This window comes from Cucumis sativus, chromosome 3 (genome assembly GCF_000004075.3).
Source record: "Cucumis sativus cultivar 9930 chromosome 3, Cucumber_9930_V3, whole genome shotgun sequence".
Taxonomy (NCBI): Eukaryota; Viridiplantae; Streptophyta; class Magnoliopsida; order Cucurbitales; family Cucurbitaceae; genus Cucumis; species Cucumis sativus.
Window position 1 is genome coordinate 19161679 of NC_026657.2, and position 25628 is coordinate 19187306.

At 35.0% G+C, this 25628-nt stretch overlaps 2 protein-coding genes and 2 pseudogenes across 2 annotated transcripts; all 4 read right to left on the reverse strand.

Moving 5' to 3' along the window:
• Nucleotides 1–65: 65 nt before the first annotated feature.
• Nucleotides 66–3693, reverse strand: LOC116402597 (beta-galactosidase 15-like). The gene has a single exon (XM_031882105.1). The coding sequence runs from the start codon at nt 2535–2537 to the stop codon at nt 72–74; it is 2466 nt and encodes an 821-aa protein (XP_031737965.1). The 5' UTR covers nt 2538–3693; the 3' UTR covers nt 66–71.
• A 359-nt stretch (nt 3694–4052) lies between these two features.
• LOC116402612 lies at nt 4053–7113 on the reverse strand (annotated as a pseudogene).
• Nucleotides 7114–8553: 1440 nt separating this feature from the next.
• LOC116402593 (beta-galactosidase 15-like) lies at nt 8554–12280 on the reverse strand. The gene has a single exon (XM_031882103.1). It carries the CDS (start codon nt 11122–11124, stop codon nt 8659–8661), a length of 2466 nt encoding a protein of 821 aa, XP_031737963.1. The 5' UTR covers nt 11125–12280; the 3' UTR covers nt 8554–8658.
• A 663-nt stretch (nt 12281–12943) lies between these two features.
• LOC116402611 lies at nt 12944–16189 on the reverse strand (annotated as a pseudogene).
• Between the last annotated feature and the right edge of the window lie 9439 nt (nt 16190–25628).

Sequence of the window (25628 nt, forward strand, 5' to 3'; positions counted from 1 at the left end):
AAGAAATAAAGATACATAGTTCGTTAAAAAAAAAATTTATATTTATTCATGTATGTATATTACACCATTAATCAATTTTGTGCACATAGTGCTTGAACTGCCAATCTTGCAGATAAATTTGTAGCATCGCCTAATCCAAATGACTTTGCAGATACATCGATTGAACAACTTTCCATGCCAATGCAAGCTTTTTCAAGAATAAGAGCAATGTTTGTCACATCCCATGAACCTTTCTTAAACGAACCACATTTTCCCCCTGGATTTCCGTAGCTAGCAAATTGGATTTCAGAGATGACATGTCCTCCCTGACAAGACAACTCTAAGGTGCTTCCTTCATTAGCATTTCCACATATAGTTCCTATTGTGATTGTTTGAACTGACACTTGTTGTGGATTTCCACCAATTTCTTCAAATAAAATCAATGTGTTTGTGTCGCTTGAAAGAAATGATCTTGGAACATGATACCATCTTTGAGAAGGATTTCCACAATTTTCCACACATTTGCTAGGGTTGTATGCACCTCTGTAGTCACATGTTGCGCTGCAACTATCATTGCCAGCAATGAAAGATGGCCAAAATCGGCCTATGCTTTGCCCATTTACCCATGCTTGGCCTTTTCCCATTCCTTGCATGTCCAAGACTACTGGGTCAATTCCAGCAGGTGTCTTAAAGCTAGTCTTGTACCATGTCATTCGCCTTCCAATAGATTTTTGATTTAGCGGAATCCAATTTGTTCTTTGTGAGAACATCGGGTTGTAAATTTGCTTCATTTCTCCATTTAATCCAACCTTATAAGACCATAAATTTGATGACAAATCAGTTGTCACATTTCCATCTCCAATTAGATAGATCGGGCCTCCATCGATTCCTGTTGGCACCATATCATAAAACGCGTCATAATTCTTCAACCCAACTGTGGCACTCAAAAGAGTTATTGTGTTGATTCCCGATTTTAGTAGAATGGGTTTCTCAAACACAAAACTCTGGCCATTACTCCCCCATTTCGACCCAATGTATCTTTTATTGACGAAAGCATGAAGCACATGACCCTTTGTATTTACTTGGAGAGTCACATTTTGAAGTGAAGATGTTCCGTTAGTGTCAACCTTCGTCATGTACCAGAAGTAATCGCTAAAATCAACTGTGACCCTTTTTTGTTCCAAAAGAAGGTTTGCCGCAAATTTACCATTTCCTTGCAGTGTGTCTTTCATAGGTTCTGGAGCCCAAGCCCATGACAGTTGTGCATTTTCCTTCTCATTTTGCTCCTTCACAAACATAGATGTCTGAGAATTTACTTTTGCAGTGTTGTAAACCTCCTTGTTGCAACCATCAAGAATGCTCACAGACCAAGCTGGTACAAAATATTTTCCATCTTCTTGTAGATCTATGGTGGCATCATTTTTTCCATCTGTGTTGCTTAAAAAGCAAAACCTCTCCCCAGTTGTTGGGTTAGAAAATTTCGTTAAAGTTACAGAGCTACCAAAGTTTTGGTTTGAGCGTGTGCTGTTAGTGAGAATCTTCTCTCCTAACTTGATTGATGCATGGAGTTGTTTGAGATGCCCCCATTTAGGTTGATTCAAGTTCCCATATTCATCAAGTGGGGCGTTGTAGTCGTAAGATGTAGTGATGAATGGACCTCCCGATGTCCTTCCAAAGTTGGTGCCTCCATGATACATGTAATAATTGTTGAACACACCACCAGATTGAAAAAATCTTGCCACAGAAAATGCTACATCTTCTGCAGTTCTATAAGGGTCTTTGTCGCCCCATTTCTTGAACCATCCCACCCAATTTTCAGTGAACATTTTTGGGCTCTTAGGATTGTTTGGAGTAAAGTTATCACAATAGAATCCATTGCATGTATTAATCATAGGTTGTGGGGCATCACTTTGTTGGCACATGATCCATGGAACGCCAATATTGAGAGATTCGGCCATTTGAGCACACCAATTGATGTATGCTTTTCCTGCATCTCCATAAGCTGGTGTCATCACATTTCCATACTCATTCTCGATTTGAGCTAATATTATTGGCCCTCCTTGTGAAGCAAAGAGATTGGCTTGTTTACACATATTTACTATCTTTGTCGTGAAAGTTTGCATTTCATTCTTGTAAACTTGATTGTTAGTTCGTAGTTGGATTCCTGGCATATTGTGCAACCACACTGGAAAGCCTCCGTAGTTCCACTCGGCACACACGTAAGGACCAATCCTCATGACAACATAAAGTCCAGCGTCTTGGATAAGTTGGAAGAATTTAATAAAATCTAAACGTCCAGAGAAATCATATTTTCGTCGTTGTGGCTCGTGACGATCCCAGAAAATGTATGTCTCAATTGCATCAAGTCCACCATCTTTAGCTTTTTGAATGAGATCAGGCCACATTGCTTCAGTGCTGCGTGGATAATGAATTGAGCCTGAGAAGATAATGCGCCGTTCTCCATTGATAATTAACGCATTTGAATCATATGAAACATTATCTCCTATGCAAAAAGTCAAGCAAGCTAGAGTTGCAACAAGCCATTGAAGCTTAAACATCCTTTATCCGGCCACAACTTGTGTCCTTGGTTTATTTGTTTTTCTCAATCGATGTGTTTATTTATATAGAATACATTGTGATAAGGTGAGAGTTCTTTCCTACGTATATTTGTGTTCAAGTTGTTGAATCAATTCTTAACATAGAAAAGCGCTGACAAATTTTTTTTTGATATGAGTTGCATCCTTTGAAATTGGAGAATCCTAGTTTGCCTTATCCTTAAATAACATTTTGCCGAATTACAGCTGTTATACGCAACTAACAAAGTTGTGTGTTTTTCCCCTAAAAAAACATAAGATTCTATTTTTCATTTTTCACATTTGGTTTCACTACTACAAAATCTACTTTACTTGACACTAACAACTTTTACATACTTGACGTTTTCATTAGAAAAAAAATGCCAAGTATTGATCAGTTTAAAGAAAAAACGTCAAGTATACTTGGAAAAAGCAAAGTTTTCGCGAATTTTTCGAACTATCTCATGTTAGCTTTTACTCGACGTTTCTTTCGCGTCAAGTATAGTTAAATTTACTTGACACGGAAAAAACATCAAGTATAGTTAACATTTTTATTTGACTCGTTTGAAACTCAAGTATAAAAATATATACACCTTTTTTATTTTTAGCATGAGAGAAAACTTTAAAAAAAATATTAAAAAGCATCCCGACACCTTTCCCTTATTAGCTCTCTTCACCACGGCTCCACCTCTTCACGCATTCTTCGCGTTCGCGGTATGACTGCTTCGTTTGCTTCACCTTCACGCCAACCTTCACATTCTCTTCACCTTCACATTTGCGTCGTCTCTTCACGTTCTCTTCACGCCTTTCGTCGTCAACTGCGTTTGCGTCGTCCTCTGTTGCCATTTCCATCGTCCTCCGTCGCCAGCATCTCCTTCGTCGCCCACTTATTCGACGCCTGCGAAGATCTCCAACACCGGCCACTCCATTTGTAAATAGATAATTAAATGTAAATAGATAGGTAGATATTATGTTTACATCAAACGCAAAGATGACATCAAGATGTTTATTTAACAACCTCTTTTAAATGGTGGATTTTAATCATCTTGGTTACACTTAGTTAGCATTAAAACTAATTATTAATTAAAATTCATGTTGAAATTACATATGCTAATTGTTTAGTGAAAATATTATTTCACAATTTAAAATACTTCTTTAATTTATACTTCACGGTGTGTGCTGTGTGATGGTTGAAACAGTGAAGATAAATAAATCCAAGTCAACCTAGAGGGAATGGAAAAAGAGATAATCAACAGAATAATAGGAAGTAACATTTGATTTCTTTCTAGCCAAATTGTCCACAATAAAACAGCAATAAAGTTGAAAGCAATGACCCCTTTTTTTGTTCTTCTGGTTGATATAGAACAAATCTCCTTGCATAAGGATTTGATGCTCTCATGGGAGTTCTGCCAAAGAAGCAGATTATCAGTCCTATTCCAAAGGTCTTGAGCATTCTCGCAGGCGATGAACATGTGGTTTAAGGTTTCTGATTTGTTTTCGCAAAGATTGCATCAGTTTGGATTGGAGAATGGAGATCATGACCATGTTGATACTATATGTTAATTAAAGGGTTGTTGAGAATAAGATTACGGATCACATATATTATATTATATCATATTATATTAATTACTATGATAACATCAAGCAAAACTCATGATTCAAAAAGATTGATTGTGGTCTATTGACGGTGTTTTTATAGTTTCTTATACGTTTGTGAATAAGAAATCATATACTGTGAAAAACAAAGAAATAAAGATACATAGTTCGTTAAAAAAAAAATTTAATATTTATTCATGTATGTATATTACACCATTAATCAATTTTGTGCACATAGTGCTTGAACTGCCAATCTTGCAGATAAATTTGTAGCATCGCCTAATCCAAATGACTTTGCAGATACATCGATTGAACAACTTTCCATGCCAATGCAAGCTTTTTCAAGAATAAGAGCAATGTTTGTCACATCCCATGAACCTTTCTTAAACGAACCACATTTTCCCCCTGGATTTCCGTAGCTAGCAAATTGGATTTCAGAGATGACATGTCCTCCCTGACAAGACAACTCTAAGGTGCTTCCTTCATTAGCATTTCCACATATAGTTCCTATTGTGATTGTTTGAACTGACACTTGTTGTGGATTTCCACCAATTTCTTCAAATAAAATCAATGTGTTTGTGTCGCTTGAAAGAAATGATCTTGGAACATGATACCATCTTTGAGAAGGATTTCCACAATTTTCCACACATTTGCTAGGGTTGTATGCACCTCTGTAGTCACATGTTGCGCTGCAACTATCATTGCCAGCAATGAAAGATGGCCAAAATCGGCCTATGCTTTGCCCATTTACCCATGCTTGGCCTTTTCCCATTCCTTGCATGTCCAAGACTACTGGGTCAATTCCAGCAGGTGTCTTAAAGCTAGTCTTGTACCATGTCATTCGCCTTCCAATAGATTTTTGATTTAGCGGAATCCAATTTGTTCTTTGTGAGAACATCGGGTTGTAAATTTGCTTCATTTCTCCATTTAATCCAACCTTATAAGACCATAAATTTGATGACAAATCAGTTGTCACATTTCCATCTCCAATTAGATAGATCGGGCCTCCATCGATTCCTGTTGGCACCATATCATAAAACGCGTCATAATTCTTCAACCCAACTGTGGCACTCAAAAGAGTTATTGTGTTGATTCCCGATTTTAGTAGAATGGGTTTCTCAAACACAAAACTCTGGCCATTACTCCCCCATTTCGACCCAATGTATCTTTTATTGACGAAAGCATGAAGCACATGACCCTTTGTATTTACTTGGAGAGTCACATTTTGAAGTGAAGATGTTCCGTTAGTGTCAACCTTCGTCATGTACCAGAAGTAATCGCTAAAATCAACTGTGACCCTTTTTTGTTCCAAAAGAAGGTTTGCCGCAAATTTACCATTTCCTTGCAGTGTGTCTTTCATAGGTTCTGGAGCCCAAGCCCATGACAGTTGTGCATTTTCCTTCTCATTTTGCTCCTTCACAAACATAGATGTCTGAGAATTTACTTTTGCAGTGTTGTAAACCTCCTTGTTGCAACCATCAAGAATGCTCACAGACCAAGCTGGTACAAAATATTTTCCATCTTCTTGTAGATCTATGGTGGCATCATTTTTTCCATCTGTGTTGCTTAAAAAGCAAAACCTCTCCCCAGTTGTTGGGTTAGAAAATTTCGTTAAAGTTACAGAGCTACCAAAGTTTTGGTTTGAGCGTGTGCTGTTAGTGAGAATCTTCTCTCCTAACTTGATTGATGCATGGAGTTGTTTGAGATGCCCCCATTTAGGTTGATTCAAGTTCCCATATTCATCAAGTGGGGCGTTGTAGTCGTAAGATGTAGTGATGAATGGACCTCCCGATGTCCTTCCAAAGTTGGTGCCTCCATGATACATGTAATAATTGTTGAACACACACCAGATTGAAAAAATCTTGCCACAGAAAATGCTACATCTTCTGCAGTTCTATAAGGGTCTTTGTCGCCCCATTTCTTGAACCATCCCACCCAATTTTCAGTGAACATTTTTGGGCTCTTAGGATTGTTTGGAGTAAAGTTATCACAATAGAATCCATTGCATGTATTAATCATAGGTTGTGGGGCATCACTTTGTTGGCACATGATCCATGGAACGCCAATATTGAGAGATTCGGCCATTTGAGCACACCAATTGATGTATGCTTTTCCTGCATCTCCATAAGCTGGTGTCATCACATTTCCATACTCATTCTCGATTTGAGCTAATATTATTGGCCCTCCTTGTGAAGCAAAGAGATTGGCTTGTTTACACATATTTACTATCTTTGTCGTGAAAGTTTGCATTTCATTCTTGTAAACTTGATTGTTAGTTCGTAGTTGGATTCCTGGCATATTGTGCAACCACACTGGAAAGCCTCCGTAGTTCCACTCGGCACACACGTAAGGACCAATCCTCATGACAACATAAAGTCCAGCGTCTTGGATAAGTTGGAAGAATTTAATAAAATCTAAACGTCCAGAGAAATCATATTTTCGTCGTTGTGGCTCGTGACGATCCCAGAAAATGTATGTCTCAATTGCATCAAGTCCACCATCTTTAGCTTTTTGAATGAGATCAGGCCACATTGCTTCAGTGCTGCGTGGATAATGAATTGAGCCTGAGAAGATAATGCGCCGTTCTCCATTGATAATTAACGCATTTGAATCATATGAAACATTATCTCCTATGCAAAAAGTCAAGCAAGCTAGAGTTGCAACAAGCCATTGAAGCTTAAACATCCTTTATCCGGCCACAACTTGTGTCCTTGGTTTATTTGTTTTTCTCAATCGATGTGTTTATTTATATAGAATACATTGTGATAAGGTGAGAGTTCTTTCCTACGTATATTTGTGTTCAAGTTGTTGAATCAATTCTTAACATAGAAAAGCGCTGACAAATTTTTTTTTGATATGAGTTGCATCCTTTGAAATTGGAGAATCCTAGTTTGCCTTATCCTTAAATAACATTTTGCCGAATTACAGCTGTTATACGCAACTAACAAAGTTGTGTGTTTTTCCCCTAAAAAAACATAAGATTCTATTTTTCATTTTTCACATTTGGTTTCACTACTACAAAATCTACTTTACTTGACACTAACAACTTTTACATACTTGACGTTTCTTTAGAAAAAAAATGCCAAGTATTGATCAGTTTAAAGAAAAAACGTCAAGTATACTTGGAAAAAGCAAAGTTTTCGCGAATTTTTCGAACTATCTCATGTTAGCTTTTACTCGACGTTTCTTTCGCGTCAAGTATAGTTAAATTTACTTGACACGGAAAAAACATCAAGTATAGTTAACATTTTTATTTGACTCGTTTGAAACTCAAGTATAAAAATATATACACCTTTTTTATTTTTAGCATGAGAGAAAACTTTAAAAAAAATATTAAAAAGCATCCCGACACCTTTCCCTTATTAGCTCTCTTCACCACGGCTCCACCTCTTCACGCATTCTTCGCGTTCGCGGTATGACTGCTTCGTTTGCTTCACCTTCACGCCAACCTTCACATTCTCTTCACCTTCACATTTGCGTCGTCTCTTCACGTTCTCTTCACGCCTTTCGTCGTCAACTGCGTTTGCGTCGTCCTCTGTTGCCATTTCCATCGTCCTCCGTCGCCAGCATCTCCTTCGTCGCCCACTTATTCGACGCCTGCGAAGATCTCCAACACCGGCCACTCCATTTGTAAATAGATAATTAAATGTAAATAGATAGGTAGATATTATGTTTACATCAAACGCAAAGATGACATCAAGATGTTTATTTAACAACCTCTTTTAAATGGTGGATTTTAATCATCTTGGTTACACTTAGTTAGCATTAAAACTAATTATTAATTAAAATTCATGTTGAAATTACATATGCTAATTGTTTAGTGAAAATATTATTTCACAATTTAAAATACTTCTTTAATTTATACTTCACGGTGTGTGCTGTGTGATGGTTGAAACAGTGAAGATAAATAAATCCAAGTCAACCTAGAGGGAATGGAAAAAGAGATAATCAACAGAATAATAGGAAGTAACATTTGATTTCTTTCTAGCCAAATTGTCCACAATAAAACAGCAATAAAGTTGAAAGCAATGACCCCTTTTTTTGTTCTTCTGGTTGATATAGAACAAATCTCCTTGCATAAGGATTTGATGCTCTCATGGGAGTTCTGCCAAAGAAGCAGATTATCAGTCCTATTCCAAAGGTCTTGAGCATTCTCGCAGGCGATGAACATGTGGTTTAAGGTTTCTGATTTGTTTTCGCAAAGATTGCATCAGTTTGGATTGGAGAATGGAGATCATGACCATGTTGATACTATATGTTAATTAAAGGGTTGTTGAGAATAAGATTACGGATCACATATATTATATTATATTATATTAATTACTATGATAACATCAAGCAAAACTCATGATTCAAAAAGATTGATTGTGGTCTATTGATGGTGTTTTTATAGTTTCTTATACGTTTGTGAATAAGAAATCATATACTGTGAAAAACAAAGAAATAAAGATACATAGTTCGTTAAAAAAAAAATTTAATATTTATTCATGTATGTATATTACACCATTAATCAATTTTGTGCACATAGTGCTTGAACTGCCAATCTTGCAGATAAATTTGTAGCATCGCCTAATCCAAATGACTTTGCAGATACATCGATTGAACAACTTTCCATGCCAATGCAAGCTTTTTCAAGAATAAGAGCAATGTTTGTCACATCCCATGAACCTTTCTTAAACGAACCACATTTTCCCCCTGGATTTCCGTAGCTAGCAAATTGGATTTCAGAGATGACATGTCCTCCCTGACAAGACAACTCTAAGGTGCTTCCTTCATTAGCATTTCCACATATAGTTCCTATTGTGATTGTTTGAACTGACACTTGTTGTGGATTTCCACCAATTTCTTCAAATAAAATCAATGTGTTTGTGTCGCTTGAAAGAAATGATCTTGGAACATGATACCATCTTTGAGAAGGATTTCCACAATTTTCCACACATTTGCTAGGGTTGTATGCACCTCTGTAGTCACATGTTGCGCTGCAACTATCATTGCCAGCAATGAAAGATGGCCAAAATCGGCCTATGCTTTGCCCATTTACCCATGCTTGGCCTTTTCCCATTCCTTGCATGTCCAAGACTACTGGGTCAATTCCAGCAGGTGTCTTAAAGCTAGTCTTGTACCATGTCATTCGCCTTCCAATAGATTTTTGATTTAGCGGAATCCAATTTGTTCTTTGTGAGAACATCGGGTTGTAAATTTGCTTCATTTCTCCATTTAATCCAACCTTATAAGACCATAAATTTGATGACAAATCAGTTGTCACATTTCCATCTCCAATTAGATAGATCGGGCCTCCATCGATTCCTGTTGGCACCATATCATAAAACGCGTCATAATTCTTCAACCCAACTGTGGCACTCAAAAGAGTTATTGTGTTGATTCCCGATTTTAGTAGAATGGGTTTCTCAAACACAAAACTCTGGCCATTACTCCCCCATTTCGACCCAATGTATCTTTTATTGACGAAAGCATGAAGCACATGACCCTTTGTATTTACTTGGAGAGTCACATTTTGAAGTGAAGATGTTCCGTTAGTGTCAACCTTCGTCATGTACCAGAAGTAATCGCTAAAATCAACTGTGACCCTTTTTTGTTCCAAAAGAAGGTTTGCCGCAAATTTACCATTTCCTTGCAGTGTGTCTTTCATAGGTTCTGGAGCCCAAGCCCATGACAGTTGTGCATTTTCCTTCTCATTTTGCTCCTTCACAAACATAGATGTCTGAGAATTTACTTTTGCAGTGTTGTAAACCTCCTTGTTGCAACCATCAAGAATGCTCACAGACCAAGCTGGTACAAAATATTTTCCATCTTCTTGTAGATCTATGGTGGCATCATTTTTTCCATCTGTGTTGCTTAAAAAGCAAAACCTCTCCCCAGTTGTTGGGTTAGAAAATTTCGTTAAAGTTACAGAGCTACCAAAGTTTTGGTTTGAGCGTGTGCTGTTAGTGAGAATCTTCTCTCCTAACTTGATTGATGCATGGAGTTGTTTGAGATGCCCCCATTTAGGTTGATTCAAGTTCCCATATTCATCAAGTGGGGCGTTGTAGTCGTAAGATGTAGTGATGAATGGACCTCCCGATGTCCTTCCAAAGTTGGTGCCTCCATGATACATGTAATAATTGTTGAACACACCACCAGATTGAAAAAATCTTGCCACAGAAAATGCTACATCTTCTGCAGTTCTATAAGGGTCTTTGTCGCCCCATTTCTTGAACCATCCCACCCAATTTTCAGTGAACATTTTTGGGCTCTTAGGATTGTTTGGAGTAAAGTTATCACAATAGAATCCATTGCATGTATTAATCATAGGTTGTGGGGCATCACTTTGTTGGCACATGATCCATGGAACGCCAATATTGAGAGATTCGGCCATTTGAGCACACCAATTGATGTATGCTTTTCCTGCATCTCCATAAGCTGGTGTCATCACATTTCCATACTCATTCTCGATTTGAGCTAATATTATTGGCCCTCCTTGTGAAGCAAAGAGATTGGCTTGTTTACACATATTTACTATCTTTGTCGTGAAAGTTTGCATTTCATTCTTGTAAACTTGATTGTTAGTTCGTAGTTGGATTCCTGGCATATTGTGCAACCACACTGGAAAGCCTCCGTAGTTCCACTCGGCACACACGTAAGGACCAATCCTCATGACAACATAAAGTCCAGCGTCTTGGATAAGTTGGAAGAATTTAATAAAATCTAAACGTCCAGAGAAATCATATTTTCGTCGTTGTGGCTCGTGACGATCCCAGAAAATGTATGTCTCAATTGCATCAAGTCCACCATCTTTAGCTTTTTGAATGAGATCAGGCCACATTGCTTCAGTGCTGCGTGGATAATGAATTGAGCCTGAGAAGATAATGCGCCGTTCTCCATTGATAATTAACGCATTTGAATCATATGAAACATTATCTCCTATGCAAAAAGTCAAGCAAGCTAGAGTTGCAACAAGCCATTGAAGCTTAAACATCCTTTATCCGGCCACAACTTGTGTCCTTGGTTTATTTGTTTTTCTCAATCGATGTGTTTATTTATATAGAATACATTGTGATAAGGTGAGAGTTCTTTCCTACGTATATTTGTGTTCAAGTTGTTGAATCAATTCTTAACATAGAAAAGCGCTGACAAATTTTTTTTTGATATGAGTTGCATCCTTTGAAATTGGAGAATCCTAGTTTGCCTTATCCTTAAATAACATTTTGCCGAATTACAGCTGTTATACGCAACTAACAAAGTTGTGTGTTTTTCCCCTAAAAAAACATAAGATTCTATTTTTCATTTTTCACATTTGGTTTCACTACTACAAAATCTACTTTACTTGACACTAACAACTTTTACATACTTGACGTTTTCATTAGAAAAAAAATGCCAAGTATTGATCAGTTTAAAGAAAAAACGTCAAGTATACTTGGAAAAAGCAAAGTTTTCGCGAATTTTTCGAACTATCTCATGTTAGCTTTTACTCGACGTTTCTTTCGCGTCAAGTATAGTTAAATTTACTTGACACGGAAAAAACATCAAGTATAGTTAACATTTTTATTTGACTCGTTTGAAACTCAAGTATAAAAATATATACACCTTTTTTATTTTTAGCATGAGAGAAAACTTTAAAAAAAATATTAAAAAGCATCCCGACACCTTTCCCTTATTAGCTCTCTTCACCACGGCTCCACCTCTTCACGCATTCTTCGCGTTCGCGGTATGACTGCTTCGTTTGCTTCACCTTCACGCCAACCTTCGCATTCTCTTCACCTTCACATTTGCGTCGTCTCTTCACGTTCTCTTCACGCCTTTCGTCGTCAACTGCGTTTGCGTCGTCCTCTGTTGCCATTTCCATCGTCCTCCGTCGCCAGCATCTCCTTCGTCGCCCACTTATTCGACGCCTGCGAAGATCTCCAACACCGGCCACTCCATTTGTAAATAGATAATTAAATGTAAATAGATAGGTAGATATTATGTTTACATCAAACGCAAAGATGACATCAAGATGTTTATTTAACAACCTCTTTTAAATGGTGGATTTTAATCATCTTGGTTACACTTAGTTAGCATTAAAACTAATTATTAATTAAAATTCATGTTGAAATTACATATGCTAATTGTTTAGTGAAAATATTATTTCACAATTTAAAATACTTCTTTAATTTATACTTCACGGTGTGTGCTGTGTGATGGTTGAAACAGTGAAGATAAATAAATCCAAGTCAACCTAGAGGGAATGGAAAAAGAGATAATCAACAGAATAATAGGAAGTAACATTTGATTTCTTTCTAGCCAAATTGTCCACAATAAAACAGCAATAAAGTTGAAAGCAATGACCCCTTTTTTTGTTCTTCTGGTTGATATAGAACAAATCTCCTTGCATAAGGATTTGATGCTCTCATGGGAGTTCTGCCAAAGAAGCAGATTATCAGTCCTATTCCAAAGGTCTTGAGCATTCTCGCAGGCGATGAACATGTGGTTTAAGGTTTCTGATTTGTTTTCGCAAAGATTGCATCAGTTTGGATTGGAGAATGGAGATCATGACCATGTTGATACTATATGTTAATTAAAGGGTTGTTGAGAATAAGATTACGGATCACATATATTATATCATATTATATTAATTACTATGATAACATCAAGCAAAACTCATGATTCAAAAAGATTGATTGTGGTCTATTGACGGTGTTTTTATAGTTTCTTATACGTTTGTGAATAAGAAATCATATACTGTGAAAAACAAAGAAATAAAGATACATAGTTCGTTAAAAAAAAATTTAATATTTATTCATGTATGTATATTACACCATTAATCAATTTTGTGCACATAGTGCTTGAACTGCCAATCTTGCAGATAAATTTGTAGCATCGCCTAATCCAAATGACTTTGCAGATACATCGATTGAACAACTTTCCATGCCAATGCAAGCTTTTTCAAGAATAAGAGCAATGTTTGTCACATCCCATGAACCTTTCTTAAACGAACCACATTTTCCCCCTGGATTTCCGTAGCTAGCAAATTGGATTTCAGAGATGACATGTCCTCCCTGACAAGACAACTCTAAGTGCATTTCCACATATAGTTCCTATTGTGATTGTTTGAACTGACACTTGTTGTGGATTTCCACCAATTTCTTCAAATAAAATCAATGTGTTTGTGTCGCTTGAAAGAAATGATCTTGGAACATGATACCATCTTTGAGAAGGATTTCCACAATTTTCCACACATTTGCTAGGGTTGTATGCACCTCTGTAGTCACATGTTGCGCTGCAACTATCATTGCCAGCAATGAAAGATGGCCAAAATCGGCCTATGCTTTGCCCATTTACCCATGCTTGGCCTTTTCCATTCCATTCTACTTGCATGTCAAGACTACTGGCAATTCCAGCAGGTGTCTTAAAGCTAGTCTTGTACCATGTCATTCGCCTTCCAATAGATTTTTGATTTAGCGGAATCCAATTTGTTCTTTGTGAGAACATCGGGTTGTAAATTTGCTTCATTTCTCCATTTAATCCAACCTTATAAGACCATAAATTTGATGACAAATCAGTTGTCACATTTCCATCTCCAATTAGATAGATCGGGCCTCCATCGATTCCTGTTGGCACCATATCATAAAACGCGTCATAATTCTTCAACCCAACTGTGGCACTCAAAAGAGTTATTGTGTTGATTCCCGATTTTAGTAGAATGGGTTTCTCAAACACAAAACTCTGGCCATTACTCCCCCATTTCGACCCAATGTATCTTTTATTGACGAAAGCATGAAGCACATGACCCTTTGTATTTACTTGGAGAGTCACATTTTGAAGTGAAGATGTTCCGTTAGTGTCAACCTTCGTCATGTACCAGAAGTAATCGCTAAAATCAACTGTGACCCTTTTTTGTTCCAAAAGAAGGTTTGCCGCAAATTTACCATTTCCTTGCAGTGTGTCTTTCATAGGTTCTGGAGCCCAAGCCCATGACAGTTGTGCATTTTCCTTCTCATTTTGCTCCTTCACAAACATAGATGTCTGAGAATTTACTTTTGCAGTGTTGTAAACCTCCTTGTTGCAACCATCAAGAATGCTCACAGACCAAGCTGGTACAAAATATTTTCCATCTTCTTGTAGATCTATGGTGGCATCATTTTTTCCATCTGTGTTGCTTAAAAAGCAAAACCTCTCCCCAGTTGTTGGGTTAGAAAATTTCGTTAAAGTTACAGAGCTACCAAAGTTTTGGTTTGAGCGTGTGCTGTTAGTGAGAATCTTCTCTCCTAACTTGATTGATGCATGGAGTTGTTTGAGATGCCCCCATTTAGGTTGATTCAAGTTCCCATATTCATCAAGTGGGGCGTTGTAGTCGTAAGATGTAGTGATGAATGGACCTCCCGATGTCCTTCCAAAGTTGGTGCCTCCATGATACATGTAATAATTGTTGAACACACCACCAGATTGAAAAAATCTTGCCACAGAAAATGCTACATCTTCTGCAGTTCTATAAGGGTCTTTGTCGCCCCATTTCTTGAACCATCCCACCCAATTTTCAGTGAACATTTTTGGGCTCTTAGGATTGTTTGGAGTAAAGTTATCACAATAGAATCCATTGCATGTATTAATCATAGGTTGTGGGGCATCACTTTGTTGGCACATGATCCATGGAACGCCAATATTGAGAGATTCGGCCATTTGAGCACACCAATTGATGTATGCTTTTCCTGCATCTCATCTCCATAAGCTGGTGTCATCACATTTCCATACTCATTCTCGATTTGAGCTAATATTATTGGCCCTCCTTGTGAAGCAAAGAGATTGGCTTGTTTACACATATTTACTATCTTTGTCGTGAAAGTTTGCATTTCATTCTTGTAAACTTGATTGTTAGTTCGTAGTTGGATTCCTGGCATATTGTGCAACCACACTGGAAAGCCTCCGTAGTTCCACTCGGCACACACGTAAGGACCAATCCTCATGACAACATAAAGTCCAGCGTCTTGGATAAGTTGGAAGAATTTAATAAAATCTAAACGTCCAGAGAAATCATATTTTCGTCGTTGTGGCTCGTGACGATCCCAGAAAATGTATGTCTCAATTGCATCAAGTCCACCATCTTTAGCTTTTTGAATGAGATCAGGCCACATTGCTTCAGTGCTGCGTGGATAATGAATTGAGCCTGAGAAGATAATGCGCCGTTCTCCATTGATAATTAACGCATTTGAATCATATGAAACATTATCTCCTATGCAAAAAGTCAAGCAAGCTAGAGTTGCAACAAGCCATTGAAGCTTAAACATCCTTTATCCGGCCACAACTTGTGTCCTTGGTTTATTTGTTTTTCTCAATCGATGTGTTTATTTATATAGAATACATTGTGATAAGGTGAGAGTTCTTTCCTACGTATATTTGTGTTCAAGTTGTTGAATCAATTCTTAACATAGAAAAGCGCTGACAAATTTTTTTTTTGATATGAGTTGCATCCTTTGAAATTGGAGAATCCTAGTTTGCCTTATCCTTAAATAACATTTTGCCGAATTACAGCTGTTATACGCAACTAACAAAGTTGTGTGTTTTTCCCCTAAAAAAACATAAGATTCTATTTTTCATTTTTCACATTTGGTTTCACTACTACAAAATCTACTTTACTTGACACTAACAACTTTTACATACTTGACGTTTTCATTAGAAAAAAAATGCCAAGTATTGATCAGTTTAAAGAAAAAACGTCAAGTATACTTGGAAAAAGCAAAGTTTTCGCGAATTTTTCGAACTATCTCATGTTAGCTTTTACTCGACGTTTCTTTCGCGTCAAGTATAGTTAAATTTACTTGACACGGAAAAAACATCAAGTATAGTTAACATTTTTATTTGACTCGTTTGAAACTCAAGTATAAAAATATATACACCTTTTTTATTTTTAGCATGAGAGAAAACTTTAAAAAAAATATTAAAAAGCATCCCGACACCTTTCCCTTATTAGCTCTCTTCACCACGGCTCCACCTCTTCACGCATTCTTCGCGTTCGCGGTATGACTGCTTCGTTTGCTTCACCTTCACGCCAACCTTCACATTCTCTTCACCTTCACATTTGCATTTGCGTCGTCTCTTCACGTTCTCTTCACGCCTTTCGTCGTCAACTGCGTTTGCGTCGTCCTCTGTTGCCATTTCCATCGTCCTCCGTCGCCAGCATCTCCTTCGTCGCCCACTTATTCGACGCCTGCGAAGATCTCCAACACCGGCCACTCCATTTGTAAATAGATAATTAAATGTAAATAGATAGGTAGATATTATGTTTACATCAAACGCAAAGATGACATCAAGATGTTTATTTAACAACCTCTTTTAAATGGTGGATTTTAATCATCTTGGTTACACTTAGTTAGCATTAAAACTAATTATTAATTAAAATTCATGTTGAAATTACATATGCTAATTGTTTAGTGAAAATATTATTTCACAATTTAAAATACTTCTTTAATTTATACTTCGGTGTGTGTGTGTGATGGTTGAAACAGTGAAGATAAATAAATCCAAGTCAACCTAGAGGGAATGGAAAAAGAGATAATCAACAGAATAATAGGAAGTAACATTTGATTTCTTTCTAGCCAAATTGTCCACAATAAAACAGCAATAAAGTTGAAAGCAATGACCCCTTTTTTTGTTCTTCTGGTTGATATAGAACAAATCTCCTTGCATAAGGATTTGATGCTCTCATGGGAGTTCTGCCAAAGAAGCAGATTATCAGTCCTATTCCAAAGGTCTTGAGCATTCTCGCAGGCGATGAACATGTGGTTTAAGGTTTCTGATTTGTTTTCGCAAAGATTGCATCAGTTTGGATTCTATATGTTAATTAAAGGGTTGTTGAGAATAAGATTACGGATCACATATATTATATTATATCATATTATATTAATTACTATGATAAACTCATGCAAAAAGATTGATTGTGGTCTATTGACGGTGTTTTTATATATACTGTGAAAAAACAAAGAAAATAAAGATACATAGTTCGTTAAAAAAAAAATTAATATTTATTCATGTATGTATATTACACCATTAATCAATTTTGTGCACATAGTGCTTGAACTGCCAATCTTGCAGATAAATTTGTAGCATCGCCTAATCCAAATGACTTTGCAGATACACGATTGAACAACTTTCCATGCAATGCAATCTTTTTATAAGAGCAATGTTTGTCACATCCCATGAACCTTTCTTAAACGAACAACATTTCCGTAGTTAGCACAAATTGGATTTCAGAGATGACATGTCCTCCCTGACAAGACAACTCTAAGGTGCTTCCTTCATTAGCATTTCCACATATAGTTCCTATTGTGATTGTTTGAACTGAACTTGTTGTGGTAAAATCAATGTGTTTGTGTCGCTTGAAAGAAATGATCTTGGAACATGATACCATCTTTGAGAAGGATTTCCACAATTTTCCACACATTTGCTAGGGTTGTATGCACCTCTGTAGTCACATGTTGCGCTGCAACTATCATTGCCAGCAATGAAAGATGGCCAAAATCGGCCTATGCTTTGCCCATTTACCCATGCTTGGCCTTTTCCCATTCCTTGCATGTCCAAGACTACTGGGTCAATTCCAGCAGGTGTCTTAAAGCTAGTCTTGTACCATGTCATTCGCCTTCCAATAGATTTTTGATTTAGCGGAATCCAATTTGTTCTTTGTGAGAACATCGGGTTGTAAATTTGCTTCATTTCTCCATTTAATCCATTCTTATAAGACCATAAATTTGATGACAAATCAGTTGTCACATTTCCATCTCCAATTAGATAGATCGTGCCTCCATCGATTCCTGTTGGCACCATATCATAAAACGCGTCATAATTCTTCAACATGCAAACATTTTTGCTCTAGCAACCCTATTCATTATTGATTGCTTCTACACGCAAACAATCAAAATGTTACATAAAAAAATGAATTGTCGTTTGAGAACATTAAAAGTTCTAAATAATTTGAAATTGTCGAGTAAGGTAGTGATCACTTAGGAAGTGTCAATATTCCACATAATTCTTCAATTTTGTGGTGGGTTGGCACGTTCCCTATTCCGGATACTAAACTTCTTGAAATCGTGATGGTTCTACCCCTAAACTCTTTCTAGTTGGTGAACATTTGCTGTCTAACGAATCGATTAAGTGTTAAATCTGTGAAATTCAGCACGAAAAATTGCTATAAAAGCAAAGTACACAGGTATTATGATTCTATATATATACATAGATAATTAACATATATGTATGCGTGATTTTAAAACTTACCTGTAAAGAGTCCTTCATGAGCTCGATATACTCTGGTTTAACGTCAATTCACTTAAGAAAGCAAACTGGAAAATATCTCGCGTTACCACGTCGATGGTGCAACTGAAGCGAACAATGTGTGGTGAGATCGACTTATCCTATGCTAGAGTGATCGATATGAGAATCTTCCATTTTTTTGTGCAACATATATCGTTCCAACTCCAGGTTACTTGAGTTCTCGCATCTCTTAGGAGTGTGAGTTGTTTGAGAGCCATCTGTGAAAACATAATAATTTTGTAAATAAAACTTCAGGCTTATGCAATTAATTGTTTATGTAACGGTGACTAACATGATGCATCGCCCACTGATGACGAACCCCCTATCTTATTAAACTCCTAGGCACTAAAATAAAAAAGATCATCAATATCATCGAAACTGGCACGAAAATTAGCATGGTAGTACTTAAGAATAATAAACCAAAATTAATTAAACATATGAGAGTACCACACAACCACAACCAACCAATAAATTTTTTCAAGTATTTAAACAATTTAGAAATTTCATCAAATTCATGAATTCAACCATTTCAATTCATTTAAATATCATCGTAACAATCAGAATCACAATGTCACTAATTATTATCACAATTTCAATAATTTAAACCCTAACATATTACAATTTAAAAAATTTCATTCACACATATAATTTGATATACATTTTAATTTAAAAACGATAACAATTTCAATTTACAATCTATAATAAACATACGTACAATAACAATTTTAATTTTAATTTAATTTAACTTATTCATAAAATAAATTTTATAATAAACCTACATACGTTATACAATCTACACATACAATACACGTACAATATATATATAATCTACAAATTATACATACAATATATAATATACATACATTAATATATATTTATTTAGAAATGATAGAAAAATAAAATACAACATTCGACGATAGGAGGATGGGAGATGGCGACTGGCAAGCACTCGACGGATGACGACGAACAGACAGCACAGCTGACGTCTCGGTCTCTCTTTCATCTATCTCTTTTCTTCTTTTATTCGTTGTTATGTGTTATGTGAACACGAAACATTAAAAGAACTAGGGTTTTCGAGACGCACCTCGAAAACGTTGTGAGAACCAACTTCTCACGACGCCATGAGTAACTACGTCATTAGTTCTCTAACAAATGTCGTGCAGTCACTTATGGTGTCGTCATAAAGTTTTCAAAATCAGTCAAATCGTCATACTATCTTGCAATGTCGTTAACCCTTATACCGACAAAAGGTTTGTCATAATGATTTAAATGTTAGGTTTTTTCCAACGTGGTCAACGTATGTCGGCATAGCTAGCCAATCCCAACGCCATCATGTAGATGTCGCAGTTGATCCACCTTTTTAATAATGTTTACCACTTTTCGCCACGCTTTGCTCTCCCACATTGTTGTTATTGGAGCAACGATAACATGTATGCATGGCGTTGCAAAAAGGTAATATGATTTTTTAAAATAAAATGCTTTCACGACGTCGTCATGCATTGCATCATGGAAGCCTCATGATATTGTGACGTCTTCATTGTACGTCATCATTGATGATCAATGCCGACGTTGTCCTCAATGCATCATTATAACCCTTTTTCTTAGAGCGTCGTTTGTCCTGACGCGTAGTGCTCCATTAGGAGATTTTTTATTTCTTGCAGTGACCATATAAGAAAACTTACTGAAAAAGACAAATCTATTTACACATGTACCCATATTACTTTTTTTTTTTTTTTTTTTTTTTTTGATAATTGTCCTTATGCAAACTCTTTAATTTTTAAGTTAAATTTATAGATTAAACGAATTGATATTAATTGATTTGCTTGTGTAAATTTAAAATTTTAATTTACAAAATTATAGGTCTCATATGTTTATAAAAAATCATAAAGATTTTATATTGATACATTCATACAAGTTTTTAGTTAAATTGATAAAACGAGTGAGAATTTAAGAGTATAAATTGAGTTTACCTTTTGTTGGGGTAATTGAATTGATTTTAATTATATTTACTTAGAATTACAATTTTTTTCATACCATTATTGTTATCCTTATCTTTATTATTAAAGGTAAAAGAGGAACGTTAACAACAAATATGTCAAAATTTATAATTTTCTTCTTTGGAAAATTAATACAACGTTAGCAATACAATGTAATTTTTTTAGATGCAACTAGATTGAGCTTCTTCTTCTGCTCGTCAAACACTTTGCATTTTTTTATTATGGACTTGGAAGTGCTCACAACATAAAAAATAATCAACAAAAGGATCCAATTTTCATGTTAGATTTATTTAGATCGTTTTCACATGGGTAATTATGGCAATAGTTCTTTAAGAAATTTACTTTTTCAATTTCTTAGATCTGATCACTACATCTTAAAAGGTAATAATTTTATCTTTAAACTTTGTTACATTTTCTTCAAGTTGGAAAATTACCAAAAATAAGATTATTTTGAGGGTATGAAGAGTTAAGGATGAGTTTTTAAAAAGATGATTTTTGGGACAAACAAGCATGTGAAAAGTCTACATTGCCCTTAAATTAAAAAAAATCCTAAAAATCAAATTTATACAATTATTCTCCATCTCCCTCACTTTTTCTTCTTGAACAGTAACCAGTGACCACACACTTCATATGGTGGCACAAAAACTATTGGATGGAGTTGGCAACTTAGACATCATCCACTACAATTTCGACAATTTGGATGATACTTCATCTTCAAACATCAGCAAAAACTTAATCTTTATTTTGGTTTTAGGAGATAATTTCTAGGTTGTTTATTGATTTTTGTTGTTGCTATTGATGTATTCGTTTTCTATTTTTGTTGGTTTTTTTAGGTTTTTAAGTTTTCTAATTTGTAAATCGATCTTAGCTCCAAAATGGAAGGGTGAATTATTATTATTATTATTATTTTTCTTTACTTCTTGAGATTATTGTTATTGGTTGATTTTATGTTTGGGTGATTTAAAGGTTATTTAGATGGTTTAAAACACGTTTTAACTAGTTTTTAGATACAACTTTTTATCGTGTGTTACCATCTTATACCCGTTTTACAACTCTTAAACATGTGTAAAAGCACTCCAAAGAACTTAAGAGAGCTAAGAATTTGATTTTGGAATGCATAGTAAAAGTTTGGAATGTGCGAGATGTATGTGTGAAACTGCAAGATGTGTGAGATACGTACAAGATGTGTGCGAGACTACGAGATGAGTGTGAGATACATGTGAGATATGTGCTAGATGCCTGCGAGATAACATATATAGGTACCTAAAAGGCTTCCTAAACATGTGTGGCACTCCAAAGAACTTAAGAGTAGGGGTTAGCATCGACACTCGAAAAACCAATACGAACTATAGAAATCGAACTAACTGATCTCATAGCCCAATAGCCCAATCTCAATTGATCTCAACCCTGAGATGACCTGAGTTCTAGGCTTCTTAACTTCTCTTCCTTCCATTCTGGCCAAACAAGTATCGGTTGATGAGGATATAAATTTGATTGGGTTGGTTTGATTTTTTTTATGTTTAGTAAGCCTTTTAGGTACATATGTATTATCTTGCACACATCTCGCACATTCCAAATTTTACTATGTGTTTAAAAATCACATTTCTACCTCTCTTAGTTCTTTGGTGTGCTTTTATGCATGTTTAGGAAGCCTTTTAGGCACATATGTATTATCTCGCACACATCTCACACACATCTCATACACATCTAGCACATTCCAAACTTTTACTATGTTTTCCAAAATCAAATTTCTACCTTTCTTAAGTTCTTTAGAGTATTTTTACGCATGTTTAGGGAGTCTTTTAAGCACATATGTATTATCTCGCACACATCTGGCACACTCGAAACTTTTACTATGCGTTCCAATATCAAATTTTCTACCTCTCTTAAGTTCTCTTTTGAGTGCTTTTACGCTTGTTTAGGAGTTGTGAAAAAGGTATGAGGCAGTAGCACAATAAAAAGTTGTCACTAAAAACTGGTTAAATCATATTTTAAACCATCTAAATTATCTGTAAATCACCCAACATAAAATCAATCAATAACAATAATCTAAAGAAGCAAAGCAAAAAAATAATAATAATAATTCACTCTTTCATTTTCAGGCTAAGATCAATTTACAAATTAGAAAACTTAAAAATCTAAAAAAACACAAGTACCTAAATGGACTTAGAGGTAGAAATTTGATTTTGAAATGCATAGTAAAAGTTTGAAATGTGCAAGATGTATGCGAGATGTGTCCAATATAAAACATAAGTACCTAAAAAGGTATATAATTGATTTGATATTGAACATTTAAAGTTTGATATTTATAAGACACTTTCTAGATATTAAGAAAATAACAAAAAAAACATTCTAAATACATTAAAAGATAGTAACTAAAAAAACTCTATAAACCATGTGTCTCCTTCTCTATAAACCATGTGTCTCCTTAGATCATCTAAACAAATAAAATCACTTTATGTGTAAACTCACCCTAAATTATCAGGGTAAACATACTACACCCATGGGCCATAATTTCTCAATAATTATTGTTAAGAAATCTGGGCTCAATTGCAAACAAAAAAAAGCAAAAACAAAAAATTTAAAAGGAAAATTTTAAGGTAAAGGGTAAACACAGTAAACCTATGAGTCATAATTCTAGTCTTCCCATGCCATGACATCTGGACCACCCCACTGATTTAGTAATTAACCTCAAGAACCTCTTTAATTTTCTAGATGGTCGTTTAACATTCTACGCTATCATTTAACCTTTTATACAATTGTTTAACTTGTTACATGATCATCTATTTTCTTATACAATTGTTCTATCTCTTTTACACGATCTTTTATCTTTATATTTTTCTTATACGATCGTCTAGCTTGTCTTACACGCTCGTTTGCATTCTTATACGATTGTTTAACCAAATCACCTGTTATTCAGGAATGGCCTCACATCCAATTTTATGTAAACTTTTTACATAGGATGTCTCCACTTTCATGTCTGATTCAAAATCACATCATTTGTACTAACTACAAAACGGATTGCATCGATAGTGTTTTTAGAATGAAGTGCACAACCTTATTCATATACTAGATTATTTAGGATATATATATACTCGAACTTGATCCATGTTTATATCTCTACATAAAGCTCAAGTCTACTCCAGATAGCCTTAAAACCTTATTTTATTCGATTCAATATTATAGTATTCAATTTCACCGATAATTCTTTAATTGAATAAAATATTATTTTAAACTGCAAACTATGAGTTTTAGGACATAAATTTCAACTCTCAAACCTTGTTAAACAAAATTTGGTCTATCATATTTAATAAGATAAGATCTGGGTATAATATTTATTAAAGATATCCAAATTTGAAGGAAATTTGAAATATATAAAATTTGGGTAAGATTATGTGTTATTTGAAAAAAGCTAAATAAAATTGATATAAACTTTTTGTGTCGCCTATAAATTGTCAATCAAATTAAATTTATATTATATAAGTGAATGCTACCTATAGTGCTAAGTAGTACGAGTGACAAGATCAGATCGAACATTTTCTCGATTGTATAATTTGTAGGTCAAGGTAACGTATGGGAGGGTTTTGTAAGATTGATAATGCAAAAGAATAAAATTGCATAAAATAAATGAAAAAAATTAAAAGCTTTAAATAAATAAGATAGACAGCCTAGCTTGAGTTGTGTAGATATTTTCCAATTTAAAGTACTCGATCCTTGAATTCTTGTCACCGAATTAAGTAATTGGTATACCTTAACTAATTTAACAAGAAAAGCTAAATAAATTGTGTTCAACAACTAACTAATACGAGTTGATCCAACGAGAAGCATACAAATTTCAATTCGACCTAATTACATTAAGTTTAGGAAGTTAGATTGAATATTTTGAAAAAATTTTAGCACCTAATTATCCAACAATTGTTTGGTTAAATTCTAAGTTGATTAGAACAATATTTATCCAATTAGATTAGTAAGCAAACCTAACTTGTTGTCACTTTGGGATTAGCATACAACCTAACAAAGAAAATTACACATCAATTGAAAGCGTACGTTATAAAGACCACACAAGCGTCCAACAATATGAATAATATCTTTTGAAAATATAATTGAAATCACAATAAAAATAATTTAGCTCATATTCACAAAAATATATTGAAAAATTTAGTTAAAAATCAAGCTAGACGATGGTACCTTAGACCATTATCAACATATGGATCGATAGTAAAAGTTTAGTTACATAAATAAACCATAAATGGAGGAGTTAAATAAAAAGAATTCAAAATTGGAACGGCTGTAATGAGACATAAATTAAGCTAGGCAGTTGTAGCCACCTATAATGTTATCGATCCCTTTTTAATTATTTTGAATCAACATGTGAATTTTGCAATAAACTAGCAATTTACAACTTCCACATTTCTTCATCCTCATCCAAAACCCCTAAAGAAGAGCTACCCTCCAAAACTAACAAACTCCTCCTTTCTTTCTCCTCCAAAAATAAATAATAAAAAAAACCCAAACCACCATCCAGATGAAACCTAGGAATTTAGATTAAAGAATTGGAGAAAAACCCTAAAAAAATCCAAAATTCTAAGAACACAAAGTCCTTTTTAACTTATATGAAAGATCCACATTTCACACAACGGTTTTCAAGATTACATTGTTCAACCTTATTCTCTCTCATAAAGGCCTTGAAAAATAAGAGAAAGAAAAGGATTGTTGCTATTATTTAATTCCTTTATTTCATTTTCATTTTATTATCATTTGTGATGTCTTGTTTGTTTCTTTACAATGAATTTTCTGTAGGATATGTAACTATTAGAAAAAAAAGTATAAACATATCATTTTAAAATTTGGTTCTTTTAAAAAATATAATAAATTGATAAAATAGTTACATTGCAAAGAACAATTGAAAATAAAAAAAGCCCATAAGTCCATAACGTGAAATACGAAAAATACCTCAGTCAACAAACAATTAATTGGTTACACACGCGCAAATAGTCTTCCTCTAAATGAGCATGATATACGATCGTGTACCAATAGTTAAACGATTGTATAGCAATAGCTAAACGATCTTGTACCAAATTTAAACGATATTGGTACACAATCTTGTACAAGACTAAATTGGGTGCATCAGTACATGATTATTTAGATTATATCAACACGATCATGTATGTGGTTTGGAAATTATTAAGTTGTCAAGGACAGAAGA

What these genes read in the sequence shown, in the direction of transcription:
- LOC116402593 (XM_031882103.1), bottom strand. Translation starts at nt 11,124, where the DNA reads ATGTTTAAGCTTCAATGGCTTGTTGCAACTCTAGCTTGCTTGACTTTT.
- LOC116402597 (XM_031882105.1), bottom strand. Translation starts at nt 2,537, where the DNA reads ATGTTTAAGCTTCAATGGCTTGTTGCAACTCTAGCTTGCTTGACTTTT.